Source organism: Mauremys mutica, chromosome 9 (assembly GCF_020497125.1).
Source record: "Mauremys mutica isolate MM-2020 ecotype Southern chromosome 9, ASM2049712v1, whole genome shotgun sequence".
NCBI lineage: Eukaryota > Metazoa > Chordata > Testudines > Geoemydidae > Mauremys > Mauremys mutica.
The window spans coordinates 55,806,725-55,825,932 of NC_059080.1; the positions used below are offsets into that span (position 1 = coordinate 55,806,725).

The 19,208-nt window shown below is 43.1% G+C and overlaps 1 protein-coding gene across 3 annotated transcripts in view; it reads left to right on the top strand.

Moving 5' to 3' along the window:
- Positions 1-19,208, top strand: part of PPP2R3A (protein phosphatase 2 regulatory subunit B''alpha) — a 142,591-nt gene that overhangs the window by 28,620 nt on the left and 94,763 nt on the right. For all 3 annotated transcript variants that reach the window (XM_045031142.1, XM_045031143.1, XM_045031141.1), the window contains exon 2: positions 15,660-18,241. In XM_045031142.1, coding sequence (XP_044887077.1) covers positions 16,235-18,241 — 2,007 coding nt within the window. In that variant the 5' untranslated portion in view covers positions 15,660-16,234. The remainder of the gene's footprint in view (positions 1-15,659; positions 18,242-19,208) is intronic.

Here is a 19,208-nt window from a genome sequence, read left to right on the forward strand (position 1 = left end):
CTGGTTAAAATTCTCCCCCCACTTCTGCCTGAGGAATTGAACCTGAATCTCCCACACCCCAGGCCAGTGCACTAACCACAGGGCTAAAAAGTGTAAGGTGAGTGCTGCCACTTCCTCCTCCTCTAGCAGTTTTGTGTGGTGTGAGGCAGGCACTTAACTCATTCCTGCAAGAAACGTGTTGGGCGTCCAAGCCAGCCGACTCCATGAGAGGGTTCCCAGTTGTAAGTTGCAAGCAGAGAGAGGCACCTCTCTACGGGGCCAGACTTAGGAGCCTACCTCTGTGAGAGGGCCAGGGGTTAGGACATTCTCGTCTAGTCCACATCTCCCATTCATTAGTTTAGGTGGCTCTCTGCCTATTGTGCTGGCTTTTGTGGATTGCATTCTAAGGCTCCTGTCTCTCCCCATTCATTGCATAGGGACCCTAGGGACCTAACTCCGGCTTTGTGGATCACAGTGTTGTTCCTGGGATTTTCTAGATGCCTAAAGGTTAGGTGTTGCAATGCCCTATTCAAGGGAGAAACCCAGGCATGGAGCAGGTCTGTCCCACGGAGAGACAGAGAGATTGGAGAACTGGCTACTAACTTCCTTTTTGCATCACGTGCTGGGAATGGAAAGAGTTTTGGGCCCTATATATAGCACAGACAGTCCCACCTCTGTCAGTGCTGGAGAGGATGCGCAATCCCAAGGATCAGGGATACTTAGACCTGGTGAAGACATACAAGTATGTGCTTTCCTTTGAAAAAAACAACAACGTCATAACTCTTTTAAAAAGATGACTTTGGAGACTTTGCTCACTGTGGCCGGCTTCAGCAAAGCACTGAAACACACGCATCAATGGCACTGAGTCCCATGCTTAACATTCAGAGCTTTGCTGAATTGGGGAATTGCATTCTATGTAATTTGGAGTGTTTCTGTTGGTGTGGAAAGAAAGCACCCCGAGGTTTAAAAAATGACTGCTCTTTATCCCAGGGCATCCTGAATCATTGCTGTGACTGATGACACACCCCATACCTATGATCATCCCCCTAAGTGCCCCTCCCAAGCCCTGGGGTGCTTAGGGGCCACTGCCAGCTGGCATAGATTATAGCAGCCCAGGACAGGTATAGAATTGGCAACAGAACTGGGGAGCTGCAGCTGAGTCTTTTGCAGCCCTGCCTAGCTGTGCCTGGCAGTTTGTAGGTGCAGGATGGAATGTTCAGCAGACAGGTGCCTACATGTTACAGACACTGATATTACAAGGTGGGTGGTTTGCAGATGTGGATTTCAAGTGCGTAATCATTGTGATGTTTTACACAGTCCTGAGAATGAATATGAACAGTGTCCCAACTACACATTAATAGAAGTGTAGGGCTGGGACCTCAAGAGGTCATCTGGTTCATCCCTCTACACTGAACAGGACAGAATATACATAGACCATCCCTGACAACTGTTTGTCCAAACTGTCCATAAAAGCTTCCATGGCAAACAACAATGTTGTTTCTAGTAATTTTATTAAATGGTGTGAATTTTCTGATTGCACATATTTAACAAACCGGGCATGCCTATCAGATGTTAATATTCAAAATAATTGGACAGATATGCTGTTTTTTGTTGTTGTTTTTTGTGTGGGGGAGAGGGGGCAGGGTGAATGTACTTTGTCTAAGTATTGAATAAATGGCAACAATATCTAAATATTTCTTTGTTCTCAGTCTGTTTGGGGCTTTCATTTTTCCATAACAGCCACTTTCCATACTTTTGAACCATCCTTCTAGAGTTGGACTATTTTTCTTTTTCCAGTGAGAGGCTATTGGGAGTTTTGTCTGCTAGTAGCTGCAAAAGATTAATGATGCATTTCCTATCGAGTGACCTTTTCCACTAGGAAGCCCTAGGACTATTACCAAAGGATCATTTGGTAATAATTACTCCAATATTTTGTGATATTTGGCTACTAATTACACCCCAGTATTCTTTAATGACTGGAGATGTTTATATATGCATAAAATTTCCCCTTTCACCACAATTTCTCCAACATTTATCACCATTCAATCTAGATATATATTTTAACCTGACTGGTGTGAGGTACCACTGAAGCCATATCGTAAAGAAACTTTATTTTATTGTACTACAGCCTGAAATTGCTGGTCTTGGTCCAGATCAAACCCTGTGCTGGGGTAACTTGTTCTTTTTCAAGTGTCAAATAGGGACCTTTTTTTTTTTGGAAAGTTTTCTGTAAAGATTGATATAAATTTAGTTATTTTTTGGTTTCTTAATTAACCAGACACCGGTTACTTCCATTAAAGTTAGCTTTTCTAGACAGCTGAAAAACATAATCTCTGACTTGAAAGTATTGGTACCAGGGAGAGTAGGCCAGTTAGTCAGTTTTGATCTCTAAATAAGTTAGAAAAGGTTCTTTGCCGAATAGCTGGCCAGCCATGTGTATTCCATGGCTTCCCACTCTTTAAACTCTCTGGTTCGTGATTTAGATTGAGGTCTGGATTGTTTGCAAAAGTTGTCATTGGTGGGGAAAGTAACTATTTTACTTTTAGTACTATCCCAAAGCCATAGCCTTTGCTAAACAATATATATACATTTCTGGAGGGTGTACTTTTTTTTTTTTTATTAATCCATAGTAACCTAGCAGTGTTTACAGTGCTACTATTTTCAGTTCACTAAAGACCCAGTGTTGGGCTGGGTTAGAGCACTCCCAATCTGCTACTGCTTTGAGCTGGCTGGCTTGATAGAACTATACAATATTTGGAACAGCTAGTCCACCCTGTTTAGAGGCTCTTAAGAAAGTATGAGCACTCACTGTTGGTCTTCTCTTATTCCCTATAAAGTCTAACAACATCATCTGTATTCCTGCTAGGGTTTTATCTGAGATAATTACAGGAAGATTTTGAAACAAGAAAGATATCCTTGGCAAAATGTTCATTATGACTGTGGCTGTTCATCCCAACCAAGAAATTGCATACTCCCCCGGCACTCTAGATCTTTTGACGTTTGCTGAAATAATGGATTGGCATTTAAATAATACTGCTTTTCTAGTTTGTTTGAGATTGGAATTCCTAGGTATGCTGTAGGATTTGTTGCCCATTTGTACCAAAATGTTTTCTGAAGGAATGACTTCTCAAAGGCTGGCAAATGTATAGCTAGCATTTTGGATTTTGCTTAATTTACTTTAAATCTAGATGCTTTCCCAAAGCCATGGATATTTTCAGATACTAATTTTAGGGAAATATTTGGTTTAGATAAAAAGAGTATTACATCACCTGCATATAAAGCTATTTTCTGATGAGTTCCTGCAAGTCTTATTCCTGTTTTGGATTAATTGTTCCTCATCCTCTGTGCAAAAAGCTCCAGGGCCCGTGCAAAAAGTAAAGGAGCCAGTAGACATCCCTGCCTAGTCCCTCTGTGTAATTCAGACAGGGGAGATGTAACCCTATTAAATGGCACAGCTGCTTTTGGATTGGTATAGAGGGCTGTTGTCCATTTAAGGAACTGAGGGACAGGACTTGAAAGAGAAAGTTCCACTCTATTCTATCAAAAGCTTTCTCTGCATCAAGTGATGATAAAAGAAATTGATCCTTTTTTTAAATATGGAATTATGAATGATTTCAAGTACTCTCCAAATATTGGCTGACATTTGTCTAGTCTTAATGAATGCAGTTTGATCTGAGTTTATATAAACTGTGTATATGGACTTCAATCCATACTAGTATTTTTGTTAAAATCTTGTAGTGATATGGGTCTATAAGACCTGCATATGGTAAGATCTTTTCCAGTTTTAGGGAGAACAGCCACAGTAGCTGGAAAGCCAGAGAGTCCTGGAGTTTTACTACTTTTCATATTTGCTATTGCCCCTAGGATTTCTTCTTCTGTTATTTCTGTATCTAAAGTTTCTTTTTCAGTTTTGCTTATACTTGACAAGCCTGCTACTGCCAGATATTTTTGAATAATTTCATAGCTTGGAGTAGCTGAGGTATAGTGGTTTTGATAATAAGGACTAAGGAGCAAAACTATAACTATCCTTTGCTGATTGTTTTTAATTGGTGGAATAATACATTGCTCTTGACTTTTCAGACAGCATCTTATCACACTGATTTCCTTTTTCATAAAATACCTTCTCTGAATATCTAAGGGCCTTTTCAGTGGCGTATGTCAGTGGTTCTCAACCAGGGGTACACAGAGGTCTTCCGGGGGTACATCAAGTCATTTAGATATTTGTGTAGTTTTACAACAGGCTACATAAAAAACACTAGTGAAGTCAAATTTTGAAACTAAAATTTCATACAGACAAAATGAGAAAGTAAGCAGTTTTTCAGTAAAAGTGTGCTGTGACACTTTTATGGTTTTACATCTGATTTTTGTAAGCAAGTAGTTTTTAAGTGAGGTGAAACTTGGGATATACAAGACAAATCAGACTCCTGAATGGTGAACAGTAGTCTGTAAAGGTTGAGAACCACTGTGATATGTCATCAATATATTCAGTTTTCCCCTAATATTAGTTAATTGTTGATATACTTTTTTTGAGCCTGTGTTTTTATGAATGTCTTATAACCTTTTTATCTCCTGTTGTAGTTCTATTTTGTCTTCTTTAGCTCTCTTTTTTTCAACTGAGAGCCTCTACTTATCAGCTGTCCCCTCAATACCACTTTACCTGCCTCTTTATTTATTGACTGTATCATTTATTTGAAAGTACTGAACAATGTCCTCTTTAATTGCTTTATCTTGAACAAGCAACCAGTTCATTTTCCAAACAAGTGATCTTTGGAACCCATCTCAGCTATCAAATATTACTATCAAAGGTGCATGATCTGACCATATGATGGTGCCAATTTCTGCTGATCTTGTCTGCTTCATTAAGGATTTAGAGATTACCATTGGATCTATTGTGGTATATTAACTGATGAGGGTGTGAATAAAATGTGTAATCCGATTCCCCTGGGTGCATTTCTGTCCAGCAATCTGAGAAAGTGAATTGTTGGCACAGAGAAGTCGATACTGTACCTGCTTCCCTGTCCACTTTTGTTTTTTTATTCTGATCTGTCCCAGTAAGGACTTGGTGTATTACTAAAGTCTTCTCCAAGTATAACTGACCTTTCCTCAAAGCTTTGCTGTATTTTAAAGAAGTACTTTAAAAAGTTTTTTGCTTTTGGTTGGAAGATGCATTGAGCCCATTGTTATTATCATCCAGCAATTGTGCGCTTCAGTAAAATAAACCATTCCTCCTTATCCTTAAATTGATCTTTAATCTGAAAAGATGTGTTAAGCAAATATTATGACCACGCCTCTTTACTTTTCTTTGGCTGAAGCAAAAAATGTCTGCTGAAACCAGTTACCTTTCATGTCCATAATTTGCCCCTCCTGAAAATAAGTTTCTTGAAATAAATAATCTGAGTGAGGGTTTTAAAGTTCTGTCACAGCTTTGTTCCTTGTGATGACATTATTTAGTCCTTTGATGTTCAAATATATTACTTTAAAAGGAAAAGCCATTCAGAATAACTATTTAGCTTATTGAAAAACTTGAAATTATTGTGATTCTTTAGCTGTTTGATGAACTCCTGTGTGGCCAATGTGTCTCTTCTTTCTAATTGTGTTAGATTCACAATTGTGTGCCTGAATCTGGCTTGGTTTCTGTTTGGGAACTTCCCTACGTATTTCTTGTAATAATTCCTCCTCTGCCTAACCAGTTCCCTCCCCTCTCCTGCATTCCCCTTAGTTTAAATAAAAAAACAAAAACACCAACATAGCATATAAACCAGTTATAACAGTATAAGAATTGCCATACTGGGTCAGAGCAATGGTCCATCTAACCCAATAACCTGTCTCCAACAGTGGGCAGAACCAGCGCTTCCAGGGAGTATACAGAACAGGGCAATTGGAGTGATTCATCCCTGTCTTCCCCTCCTGGCTTCTGGCAGTCAGAGGTTTAATCGCATCCCTGACCATCTTGGCTGATAGCTGCTGATGGACCTATCCTTTGTGAATTTATCTAGTTCTTTTTTGAACCCAGTTATACTTTTGGCCACAACAACATCCCATGGCAACGAGTTCCACAGGTTGACTGCACATTTTGTGAAAAAGTAGTTTGTCTTGTTTGCAGGGCTTTGGAGCGGAGCCCAGAGCTGGAGCATGGAGCAGTTTCGGAGCAGTGGAGCTGCAGGTTTTTGCCTGGAGTCAGGGCCGGCTCCAGACCCCAGCGCGCATGCCGCGGGGGGGCACTCTGCCTGTCGCCGGTAGGGCGGCAGGCGGCTCCGGTGGACCTCCCGCAGGCGTGACTGTGGAGGGTCCGCTGGTCCCGCGGCTCCGGTGGACCTCCCGCAGGCATGCCTGCAGATGCTCCACCGGAGCCGCGGGACCAGCGGACCCTCCGCAGGCATGTCTGCGGGAGGTCCACCGGAGCCGCGGGACCGGCGACCGCCAGAGCGCCCCCTGCGGCGTGTTGCCGTGCTTGGGGCAGCGAAATTGCTAGAGCCGCCCCTGCCTGGGAGCTGGAGCACAGCTCCAAAGCCCTGCTTGTTTATATTAAATATGTTGTGTACTTATTTCATTGGGTGACCCTTGGTTTTTGTATTGTGGGAAAAGGTAAATAACACTTTTTAGTCACTTTTTTCACACCGTTCATAGTTGTAAAGACTTTTATTATTATTCCTCCTTAGTCATCCCTTTTCTAAGATGAACAGCTCTAATCTTTTTAGTCTCTCATCATATGGAAGCCATTCCATACCCTTCATCATCTTTGTTGACCTTCTCTAATCCTCTTCCAGTTTCACTATATCCTTTTTGAGGTGCGGTGACCAGAACTGAACACAGTGTTAAATGTTTGTGTGCGCACCATGGATTTATATAGTGGCATTATATTTTCTTTCTTATTGTCTGTCCCTTTCCTAACAGCTCCTAACATTTTAATTTTATTGTGCTGAATGCAGCATATATGTTTACTTGCCTTATGGGCAGTTGGCATACGTGAGAATTCGGTGTAAGCAACACATGGCCATCAGAGACCGAGTATAGGCTCTTGATACCAGAGTGGCTGAACTGGAGGAGCTAAGGAATACATACAAAGATACATAGAGGAGACTTTGAGGGACCCACCCCCAGTCTGACAGCCTCTGTGCTTTTGAAGAGGATGAAAGTCTTGGGTTACGGAGAACATGAGTCTGGAGTGGAGGGAAATGATTGCATAGTTGGGACCCTCTGTTCTGAGGATTGGCATGGTATCCTCTTGCACTGAGATACCCTTCCAGGGAAGGGGACCCCAGTTTTTAGGAAGAGACAGGTGGGGGATTTGGTTATTAGAAATATAGATAGCTGGGTTTGCGATGACCGGGAGAACTGCATGGTGACTTGCCTGCTAAGTTTAAAGGTTGCAGATCTCTCAAGACATCTAGACAGACTTATGTGCAGTTCTGGGGAGGAGCCAGTGGCCATGGTACACCTACATATCAGTGACATAGGGAAATATAGGAGAGAGGTCCTGAAGGCCAAATTTAGGCTGCTAGGTAAGACAATAAAGTCCAGGACCTTCATGGTAGCATTCTCTGAAATGCTTCCAGTTACACGCACAGGGCCCTGTTAGACAGATGGGACATCAGATCTCGACACATGGATGAGATGATGATATTGGGAGGAGGGATTTAGGTTTATCAGAATCTTTTGGAAATGGAGGAGCCTGTACAGGAAAGATGGGCTCCACCTAAACCAAAACGGATCCAGATTGCTGGCATGTAAAATTAAAAAGGTCATAGAGGAATTTTTAAACTAAGGGCTGGGGGAAAGCTAACAGGTGCAGAGAAGCACCCCAGTTAAGACAGAGACATCCCTTATGGAAGGATTTATTAAAGGGGATTCCCTATATCCCAGTAAAGAGGAGAGGGCAGAAGTTGATCAAGTACAAACTGAAGAGAAACTGTCAAATGAAAAAGCATCCCATTCAATTACATCACATGGAGGCAGACAACCAAATACTGACAAATTATTATAAGTGTATACAAATGCTAGAAGTCTAAATGTTATGATGGATGAACTTGAGTGCTTGATATTAAATGAGGGTATTGATATAATAGGCATCAGAGAAACTTGGTGGAATGATAATCAATGGGACATGGTAATACCAAGATACAAAATATATAGGAATGACAGAGTAGATTGCACTGGTGGTGGAGTGGCACTGTATGTGAAAGAAAGCATAGTAGTAAAATGTAGTAAAAATCTTAAATGAATCAGACTACCATAGAATCTCTATGGATAGAAATTCCATGTTTCAGTAATAAGAGTACAGCAGCAGGCATATACTGCTTCTACCTGACTAGGATGGTGACAGTAACTGTGAAATGCTCAGGGAGAGTAGAGAGGTTACAAAAAACAGAAAACCCAGTAATAATGGGGGTTTCAACTATCCCCTTATTGACTGGTGTGACGGTGCTGCCCGTGGGAGCCAGCTGAGGTCACTCAATTAGGGTGAACTGCAAACAAAATGGGTCAGACAAACCCCAGAAGCTGGAGGTTATTCCAATACTTAGATTTACCAAGCCAGCACAGAACAGCTTCTACAGTACCTCACTGGTTACTTAGAAGTTCAAACACCGCAGTTCCTTTAAAGTGCCCAGCCTCAGGCCTCCGTCCAGACACACACGTCAGAGATGATGATGATTACTGAAAATCTTATCTCATCATATAAAAGAAAAGGTTCTTCCAATCCTAAAGGATCAGCCACATACCCAGGTCCAATTATAATTTAGTGTGTATTTTGGATAAGATCTATTAGCCAATTCTTTTTAACTAAGCTAAAATTTATTTAAAAAAGAAGAGAGAGAGAGTTGGTTAAAAGATCGATATACATACAGACTTGAATTTAATTCTTGAGGTTTAGATACATAGTAGAGATGAGCTTGTAGTTGCCAAAAGTCCTTTTAGAAATAGTTCATAAGTTATAGTCCAATGTCCATATACAGGGTGACTTCAGTCAGTGACTGGGGATCTCAATTATCATGGCTTAAGGTTTCCCCTTCTTGAAACCCAAAGCAGATCTGAGATGAAGTAGGATCATGTTGGCCCAGGGTTCTTATACGTTTCCAGCAGCCTTTTGGCTTGAGAAAACAATAGCTTAACTCTCCTTTTCCCAAACATCCTGGCAATTAGCACAGGGTAATTTATCCATTAAACAGTTCAGATACAAGTTACCACAACCTTCAAAGAGACACATAGACAATAATACTATTTCACTCAAGTATCTTCCTAAATGTTAATATTCCTTTTTTGATCTTTGAATCAAAGCTATAGCAATAGACAAGACTTATTTGTTTGCATCCCAAGATCTGAGCAAACACCTACCCTTCTACCTCTAACAATGCAGACTTGCATTTCAAAGCTCTATTCATTTACATAGCTTCCTAACCAGTTTCTAAAGTTCGGCCATGGGTCAGGTCAGTCTGCGAGGTAATTAACTCTTTCTGGCTCTGTCATCCTTCAATGAGATATTAGATCAGACTCATAACATCACAGCTGGGTCATCTCAGGACAGGATGCAGAGGTGAAATTTCTAGACACCATTAATGACAGCTTCTTGGAGCAGCCAGTCCTGGAACCCACAAGGGGAGAGGCAATTCTTGATTTAGTCCTAAGTGGAGCACTGGATGTGTTACAAATGGTGAATACAGCTGAACCACTTGGTAATAGCAACCATAATGTAATTAAATTGGCCCTTTCCCTCCTCAAGGATGTTCAAAGAAACCCACCCCAGTAGCATTTAACTTCAAAAAGGGGAACTAGACAAAAATGAGGAAGCTAGTTAAATGGAAATTTAAAAAGAACAGTCACAAGAGTGAAAAGTCTGCAAGCTGCATGGAAACTATTTAAAAAACATGATAATAGAGGCTCAAACTAAATGTATACCACAAATTAAAAAACAAACATTAAGAGCACCAGAAAAGTGCCACCATGGCTAAACATCAGAATAAAAGAGGAGGTTAGAGGCAAAAATGCATCCTTTAAAAATTGGAAGTCAAATCCTGCAGGAGAAAATAGAAAGGAGCATAAACTCTGACAAGTCAAGTGTAACAGTATAATTAGGCAGGTCAAAAAAGAAATTGAAGAGCAATTAGCTTTTGTATATTTTGCTAACAGCAATTTTTTTAAAAAGTGCATGAAAAGGAGGAAGCCTTCCAAACAGTCAGTGGGGATGCTGGATGATCAAGGTGCTAAAGGACCACGCAGAGAAGACAAGGGTATTTTACAGAAACTAAATGAATTCTTTGCATTAGTCTTTACTGCAGAGGATGTGAGAGAGTTTCCCCACATGCAAACCATTCTTTTTCGGTGACAGATCTGAGGAACTGTCCCAGACTGAAGTGCCAGTAGCGGAAGTTTTGGAACAAACTGATAAATTAAACAGTAATAAGTCACCAGGACAAGATGGTATTAACCCAAGATTTCTGAAGGAACTCAAATATAAAATTGCAGAATTACCAACTGTGGTATGTAACCTATCGCGTAAATCAGCCTCTATACCAGATGACTGGTGATTAGCTAATGTAACCCCAATTTTTTAAAAAGGCTCCAAAGGTGATCCTGGCAATTACAGGCCAGTAGGCCTAACTTCAGTACCAGGCAAACTGATTGAAACTACAATAAAGGGAAATCTTGCCTCACCAGTCTATTACAATTCTTTGAGGGGGTCAACAAACATGGATAAGGGTGAACCAGTTGATATAATATCCTTTGACTTTCAGAAAGCCTTTCATAAGGTCTCTCATCAAAGGCTCTTAGCAAAGTAAGCAATCATGGGATAAGAAAGAGGATCCTCTCATGGATCAGTAAGTACATAAAAATAGGAAGCAAAGGTTTGGAATAAATGGTCAGTTCTCACAGTGGAGAATGGTAAATAGCGGAGTCCCCCAAGGATCTGTAATGGGTCCCATGCTGTGGTAGGGACTGGGATGTAGGTGGTCAGTTCTAGTGGGCAGAGCAGGCCTACAGGTTGGGGAATGAAGCTAAGGACCAACATCAGAGTCAACTGCCAATTACCAGAGCCAGGGGTCAAACCAGAGTCAGAACCAGGACTGAAGCTGAGGATCAGAGCTGAGGTCAGATGCCAAACACTGGAGCCAAGGGTTAAGCTGGAGTCAGGGTCAGAACCTGGGGTTGGAGCCAGGATTAGTGACTGAAGATTGGAGGTGAGGCGTAAGGGCAGAAGCAGAGACAAGGGTCAAACATTGTGGGAACAGGAATGAAGGCGAGGGGAAGGCAGGAGCAGAGCAGGAAGCAGGAACAGGATCAGGTGTAGAAGGCAGGCACAAGCAGGGTGCAGCCATAACAGGAAACCACCTTGTTGCTCGACAAACTTCCTATTCCTCCTCCTAGCTTAAATAGTGTAGTTAGACAAATGGGTGGAGTTGAGTGATCCTCCAGTGAGAGCACCCATGAGTGGTGCCTGGGCTGGGGCTTATAGCCCTAGTAGCTTCTTAGCCCACCCAGTTTCAGGAGCCATTGGGTAGAGGCCAGCAATTTTGGAAACTGCCAGGCCTGGGTTCAAGACCTAGGACATCACATGCTGTTTAACATATTCATAAATGATTTGAAAAAGGCGGTAAACAGTTGAGGTGGCAAAGTTTGCTGATGATACACATTTACTGAAGATAGTTAAATCCAAACCTGACTGTGAAGAGTTACGAAAGAATCTCACAAAACTGGATGCCTGAGGAACAAAATGGCAGATGAAATTCAGTGTTGATAAGTGTAAAGTAATGCAGTTTGGAAAAAATAATCCCAACTATACATAAAAACAATTTAGCTGTTTCCACCCAAGAAAGAGATCTCAGAGTCATTGTGGATAGTTCTCTGAAAACATCTACTCAATGTGCAGCACCAGTCAAAAAACAAACAATGTTAGGGAACTAATAGGAAAGGGATAGCTAATGAGATAGAAAATATCATAATGCTACTATATAAATCCATGGTACACCCAGACCTTGAATACTGCATACAGTTCTGGTCACACCAGCTCTGAAAAGATACATTAGAATTGGAAAAGGTAAAGAGAAAGGCAACAGAAATGATTTTGAGTATGAGACAGCTTCATATGAGGAGAGAGTAAAAAGAGTGGGACTTTTCAACTTAGAAAAGAGATGATTAAGGAGGGATATGATAGAGATTATAAAATCATAAATGGTGTGGAGAAAGTGAATAGGAAAGTGTTTTTACCCTTTCACATTTTATAAGAACCAGGGGTCACCCAATGAAATTAATAGGCAGCAGGTTTTAAATGAACATGAGGAAGTACTATTTCACATAACGCAGTCAGGCTGCATGAAGCTGGGCCTGGACAACAGGGGGATGGATCACTCATTAATTGCCCTGTTCTGTTAATTTCTTCTGAAAAAGCTGGCACTGGCCAATGTTGGAAGACAGGATGATGGGCCATTGGTCTGTCTCAGCAAGGCCATTCTTATGTAACATTCTGTTAGCCTTTTTGACCTCTGCTGTGCATTGAGTTGAAGTTTTCAGAGAATTATCCTCAGTGACTCCAAGCTTGTTCTTGTGTGGTAACAGTTCATAGAATCATAGAATCTCAGGGTTGGAAGGGACCTCAGGAGGTCATCTAGTCCAACCCCCTGCTCAAAGCAGGACCAAACCCAACTAAATCATCCCATCCCAGTTAATTTAGAACCCATCATTAGATATGTGTAGTTGGGACTATTTTTTCCAATGTGCCTCACTTTGCACTCCTCAGTGTTGAATTTCATCTGCCATTTTGTTACCCAGTCATGTAGTTTCTTGTGTTCCCCCTGTATCTCTTCACAGTCACCTTTGAACTTGACTATCTTGAGTAATTTTGCATTATCTGCATACTTTGCCACTTCGCTGTTGACTTCCTTTTCCTGATCATTAATGAACATGTTGAACAGCACATGTCCCAGAACGGAGTCTTTGGGGATTCCGTTTACTTCTCTCCATTGGGCAAATTGACCATTTATTCCTACCCTTTGTTTCCTATCTTTTAACCAGTTACTGATCCATGAGAGGACCTTCTGTATTAGCACATGACTGCTTAGTTTCCTTAAGAGCCTTTGGTCCCCAAATGACTAATACGATATGCTGAATCCCAGCCCCCCATACTCTTCCTGTGAATACTTTGACTGCTTCTCTTGCAATCCAGAGATGGTACATTGCCTACCTATGGGATCTTAACCCTCATCCTTGGCAACAGATTACCATCTGATCACTTGAGTTACATGGGGAGGATTTACACACAATCCCTAATGGGTTCTCCCATCCTTTATAACATTAACATAGTTACTGTTCAGCCGTTAATTCTTGGTGACCCGCAAGAAGTCCCTTCTGGTTAATCTTTAGGTTACTCCTCAGGTATCAGGGTTCTCTTTTTCCGCTTCAATTCTGCCATTGCTAGTGCAGTCTCTAGTGTCATTTGTTTTTTCTTTTCCTTCACTGTCTGCCAAGCCTTTTTCAGAAGCTTATTTTTGGTTACTACCTCTCGAGTAATATCCTCTGGTATGGCTGAGGTTTGGATTTCTGACAGGAGCATATTTTTTCCTCAGTTTAAGTCTCTTACTACATAATACTGATTTTGGAAGCTGAATTAGAGTTTAAATGGCAATCCTCCTCTGAGGGCTGCTGTAATTTCCCCCAACTCTCTCCTCTTTTTTTAAGGTTAAGGCAGAGAGTTCATGGAAAAATTGCAGCTTGTGGCCTTTGAGTATGAGCTCTGAATGTTCTCTGGCTTTTTTCATAGTGATATTTTTCTGCTGATAATCATGGAATTTCAGAATGAGATCTCTGGGTCCATCACAATGCTCAGGCAGAGGAACAGTGCCCTGTGTGCTCTCTCCACATTTACCTTTCTCAGAGAGCTCAGATTTAACAACTCCACAACTAAAGTTTTTCCTCCTTCAGTACTTTTAGGCAGCCCCTTAATTCTGAGATTGTTCTGTCTTGCTCTATTTTCTATATCATCCAATTTAAACTTCATCTCTCACTCTCTAGTCCAGGGGTGGGCAAACTTTTTGGCCCGAGGGCCACATCTGGGAATAGAAATTGTATGGTGGGCCATGAATGTTCATACAATTGGGGTTGGGGTGCGGGAGGGAGTGAGGGCTCTGGTTGGGGTTCAGGTTCTGGGGTGGGGATGAGGAGTTTGGGGTGTAGGAGGGGGCTCTGGGCTGGGACCGAGGGATTCAGAGGGCGGGAGGGGGATCAAGTCTGGGGCAGGGGTGGGGGAAGGGGTTAAGGTTCCGGCTGGGGGTGCAGGCTCTGGGGTGGGCCTGGGGATGAGATGTTTGGGGTGCAGAGGGTGCTCTGGGTTGGGATCAAGGGGTTTGGAGAGTGGGAAGGGGGAATCAAGGCTGGGGCAGAGGGTTAGGGTGTGGGGAGAGGCTTGGGGGTGCTGGTTCCGAGCTGTGCTTACCTCAAGTGGCTCCTGGAAGCAGTGGCATGTCCCTTCTCCGGCTCCTGTGTGGAGGTGTGGCCAGGCAGCTCTGCACGCTGCCCCATCCACAGGCACCACCCCTGCAGCTCCCATTGGAGCGCTTAGGAGCGGGAGCTGGGCCATGCCGTGGCTCATGCTGCGGCTTCCGGGAGCCGTGTGGTGTGGCCCCCAATCCTGTGCCCCGGCCGGAGCGGGGCCAAGCCGTGTGGTGCGGCCCCTGACCCTGCATCCCAGCTGGAGTGGGGCTGAGCTGCGTGGTGCAGCCCCTGACCCTGCACCCCAGCGGGAGCTCGCAAGCTGGCTTAAAATGGCTCACAGTCCAGATCCAGCCCGCGTGCTGTAGTTTGCCCACCCCTGCTCTAGTCCATCAGTGCCAGGTGGCTCTGCAACTCTGTCACTCTCTCACATGTGTCTCTGATGCCAGTCTCTAGCACAGAGACACACTCTTCCAAGTCAGTAACTTCCTTTTTTACTTCTAGAAGCTGGGTCATCAGATCAGTTGTCATGAGCTTAAACTCAGAGATCAACTCTAAAATATCTGCTTTGGTGGCCATTTGGTTTTTTCTAGCTGTGGTATTTCTGCCTAATTTGGCTGTTGTGTGTTTACTTAGAGCCTGAGAGGGCTCTCCAGATTGTGAACCACAAACACTCTTCTTAGTAAGCATCCGTTTTTTTGTTTTTGTTTTTTAAATCCATTCTCTGCAGCTCTGATTTTGGGGGTAGAGGGGAATTTAGTATGTTTAGGGGTCAATGGAGGCAGATTACTTTGCCTCAGAGCTCAGGCAGCCATGTTATTGCAGTCCCCTGCTGGCCTTCATTACATTTGACTTTAATTATGTGATCACAGTGTGCAATCTGGGCAGCATGCAATGTTGGTCTTCCTCACACACACACCCCTCAACCCCCGTCCTCATTCCCAGAAATGGTCAAAACATTTTTGCTCAATTTAAGAAAAAAAATCCCCTTAAGCAGCCCTAAAGAAATAAATTTGGGAATGTTACAAGGAGCTGAGAAAGAGTCCTTAGAATGGAAATGCATGGGCAGCCTTATTTTAAATATAGGCAGGCACTTCAACTGCATTATCATGTTTGGCCCACTGATTCTCATGGTGCCATTGCCCAATACAAAGTCATGAATTGAGAATTAGAACTAGTGTTTTGTGTTTGATACAGTATTAGTTAAGGTTACATATTCTCTCCAGTAATGATATTGATTCTTGTATTTGTTTTTATTGCAGATGTCTCTCTTACCTCTTGGCAGAAACAGATTATTCCAGTTTGCTGTGAATTCCTCATTGTTATGTTGCAGCCGATTAGTATCTGCCTTTTTCAGCACAAAGCATCCCTCTCTAACACTCCAGGCCTGAAGAAGGAGAAAAAATATAAGGGAAAAAATAGTTGCTTTGTCGTTTCTTTAGTCTGGGAGCTGGTGTGTGTTCTATAATGTCTCTTACTGAACCGCCCTGGACTATGAGAAGGGAAGCAATGAATGCTGTTTTTGTGGTCAGCAAAGTAATCTCTGCTTGGAGTACAATTTTAAGCAATATTATGTAATCAAATCACCCTAAGTCAAACCTTATATGTGCTGCAGTGGCAGTTGCAACTTTATTGCAGATACTGCGCCAGACCTCGCCAGGATTATAGACTTTACAGTTCAGAGTTTTCCCTGTAGTTAAAAATTATTTTCTTAATCAGTGAGATGAGACTGAAATAGGAATGTTTTCATTAAACCCAGCCTGGGTTTGAAGAAGCGGTTGGACATTCTGAGTTTGTGGTGAATTTCAGAGCCTCGCTACCAAGGGGAATTCATGCTATGGCAGCAACCTATCAGCTTGTAGTCACTACTGTGAACTGTTACAGCAGTGTTGTGATAGACTGTCACTTTCAGCACACTGTGCATTACTGCACTGGGACCTGTCAGGTGTTCAAGCAAGGAGTTGCATGCATAGTGGCCCACCACAGTATTTGTGCAGAGCTACTTCGAGTCCCTGCATCTAATGTCAGAGGTGCAGATCTAGACCAGAGACTTCCGACTCCTGAAAATGGGCTAACTTTGGCTGGGAATGAAGACTATCAGCAGATCTTCCCAAGTAATCCAAGGCTCAAAAAGGGATCTTCAGTGCAAACCACCTGCAGTCTAAAAGATATCACCGGGGAAGCTATAAATCTTGCCAGTGGTAAAATAAAGGAATTCTCCTTTGAAAGGCTCAAAAACTCTTCCAGCCATGTGACCTACAGAAAAGGAAGGAAAGTGAGGTCAGAATCGTTCAGCAGACGGTCATTTGATTTTGATCTGATTTATGGACACTTCAACAATGATGAGAACTGCCCTCCCTTTGGCTTGCTGCAGACTCCCTCAGCTGGGGAGAAATGGCAGGAGAGCTGCAATTCCTCAGAGGGAAATGTGAATACTGCCGCTTCCCTCTCCACCCAGGCCTTCTCTGAAGAGAGCTTTATCACCCAGATTTTGGAAAAGCACAAGCTGGACAGCTCTTCTGGTGGAGATATTAAAGTGTGTTTGGACATTCTGCTCAAATGCTCTGAGGACCTGAAAAAATGTACAGATATCATCAAGCACTGCATCAAAAAGAAATCTTCAGGTGATATCAGTGGGGGAAATGATAATGACCCCCTGGCCAGCTCTGAGATGATCTATAGGAATTTGATGACTAGGTTTTCTTCCTACCTGAAAAAGCTCCCCATTGAACTAAAGCAGCCCAGTCACGTGGAATTGGCAGAATTGGTTACTAGTTTGCATGGGTTGCAGCAGGCTCCCTTTTCCCCAATATTTGGCAATGAGCAACCTCCTAGGTATGAGGATATTGTGCATTTGCCATCCACCATAACAAGACCCTCTCTTACTGTAGAACTGCAAGATGGCCAGCATGAGATTGGCACAACTAGCACCCCAAAACCTATCCAAACTAACACTGGGGGCTTTACCTCAGATGCCTTGCACAGCAGCACCCAGCAGAACAACCCAAGAACTGTGAAAAATGCTTGTACTGTACCTCAGTTACTAACTGTAAGCCCTTCCAATTGCGTGTCTTCCACAGAAACGCTATACATTGAAGAGGAGTCAGATGGGGAGATAGCACTAGGCAAGGGAAAGAGGGCAGAACATAAAGGTAGCTGGGAGAGTTTAGAGAGCAGCCAACAGAAAACTGGAAGCCCAGATCTTACTGTAGTCCTTAAAGAGGCACCTGCCAGAGTTCATGCTGAAGCTGTTGCCGAGACCTCTGAGAAAATCACCTTTATAGAACCAGTCTCAGATTCTCTTATGAATGATTCCAGGGCTAGCACCTCTTCAGGAGAACAAAGAGAGTCAAGGAAAAACAACCAGGATGAGATAGATAAGCTGCTGTTGGACTTGGAGCACTTTTCACAGAAAATGGAGAGCGCGCTGAAGGAGCCCACCATGAAGGAGAACGATCCTGGATTTCTGAAGGGCTTTGGCCAAGAGGGTGGAAAGGTCCTACCATTTGCTCTTGAAACCAAAAATAAAGTCTGTTTATTCCCTGACAAAAACTCTACTTCCCCTTTGTCAAAGACCGTGGAAACCAATGGCCACAAAATGGAGGAAGACGACAAAGCCCTTCTACTGCGTATCCTGGAAAGTATCGAGGATTTTGCCCAGGAACTGGTGGAATGCCACATGGGCAAAGGAAGTTTATCCAAAGAGAAGGAAATGATGCAAATTCTTCAGGAAACCTTGACCACTCCCTCACAGTCCTTCCCAGCTGTACAGAGAAGTTGTATGGGTGGTATTACCAAAGACACTGTCCCCACATTGATTCAGCAAGCCCCAGAGGTGATCAAGGTAAGACATCAAAGCCTATGGTTAGATAATGAGTGAAAGGGACACTGGAAACTATGAACAACATATGAGTGTTGAATGAATGTGTGCACTAATGTGAAAGACACATTTGATTTACTGAATACAATGTGGACATGGATTGAACAGTGGCTTTTAAAAAAGAAAACCGTATTGCAGTTTTAATCTGAGACCATCTCTTCTTCGTTGCAGGAAGAGCCTTTCTCCTTGGTGGTAGTTCTGGGGTTGGTTCTGCTTGCAGTGTCCTGTAAGTGGGCCATTTATACCCGGAGGGGAAAGGAAACTTAGTGGCTAAACAAATTACTCATGGAAACAAGAAATGAGCACATACAAAACCTTGCCCTGGGCCTGGATGAGCCAGAGTAGCCTCCCTTACCAGTCCTGAGTGCCGATGTGCTCCCTGCCTCAATGCAGAGCCCACAGGCTGGCCTTACCCTGCTTTTCTCCATTCCCCTGGAGCAGGAGAGCCAGCACCACCACCACCCCTGGAAAAGGGGGCAGAAGCTGGCGAGAGGCAGTTTCTTTTACTCTCTCTTCCAAGCACAAGGAGCCAGCGTGGAGTCTGGCATTTTTGCAGTGGGGGTTTGGGAGCAGGGAACCCAACACACTGGCAGCCCGTTTCACTGCAGGTATGCTGTGAAGCCAAGTGTGGATCTGCCCAGGAGATAGTGATGGCTCGGAACCTGTTGGGGAGGAAGAAGGGGCCTCAGGTTGCCTGAACAAGCTTTGTGGCCTTGCATTTACATTAGGGGTTGAATTTTCAAAACCGCTCAGGGCCAGATTTCCAAGTGCACAGGATACACAGGCAGGACCAGACTTTCCAGAGCCCGGCTCCTGTTTAAGCATCTAAGTAAGGGCCAGGTTTCCAACAGTGCTCAGTGCCCAGTAGTGCCAGTGGGAGCTTATGGACAGCTGGTTGTTTTTTTTTTAAAGAAGATCTCTGCACCCAAAT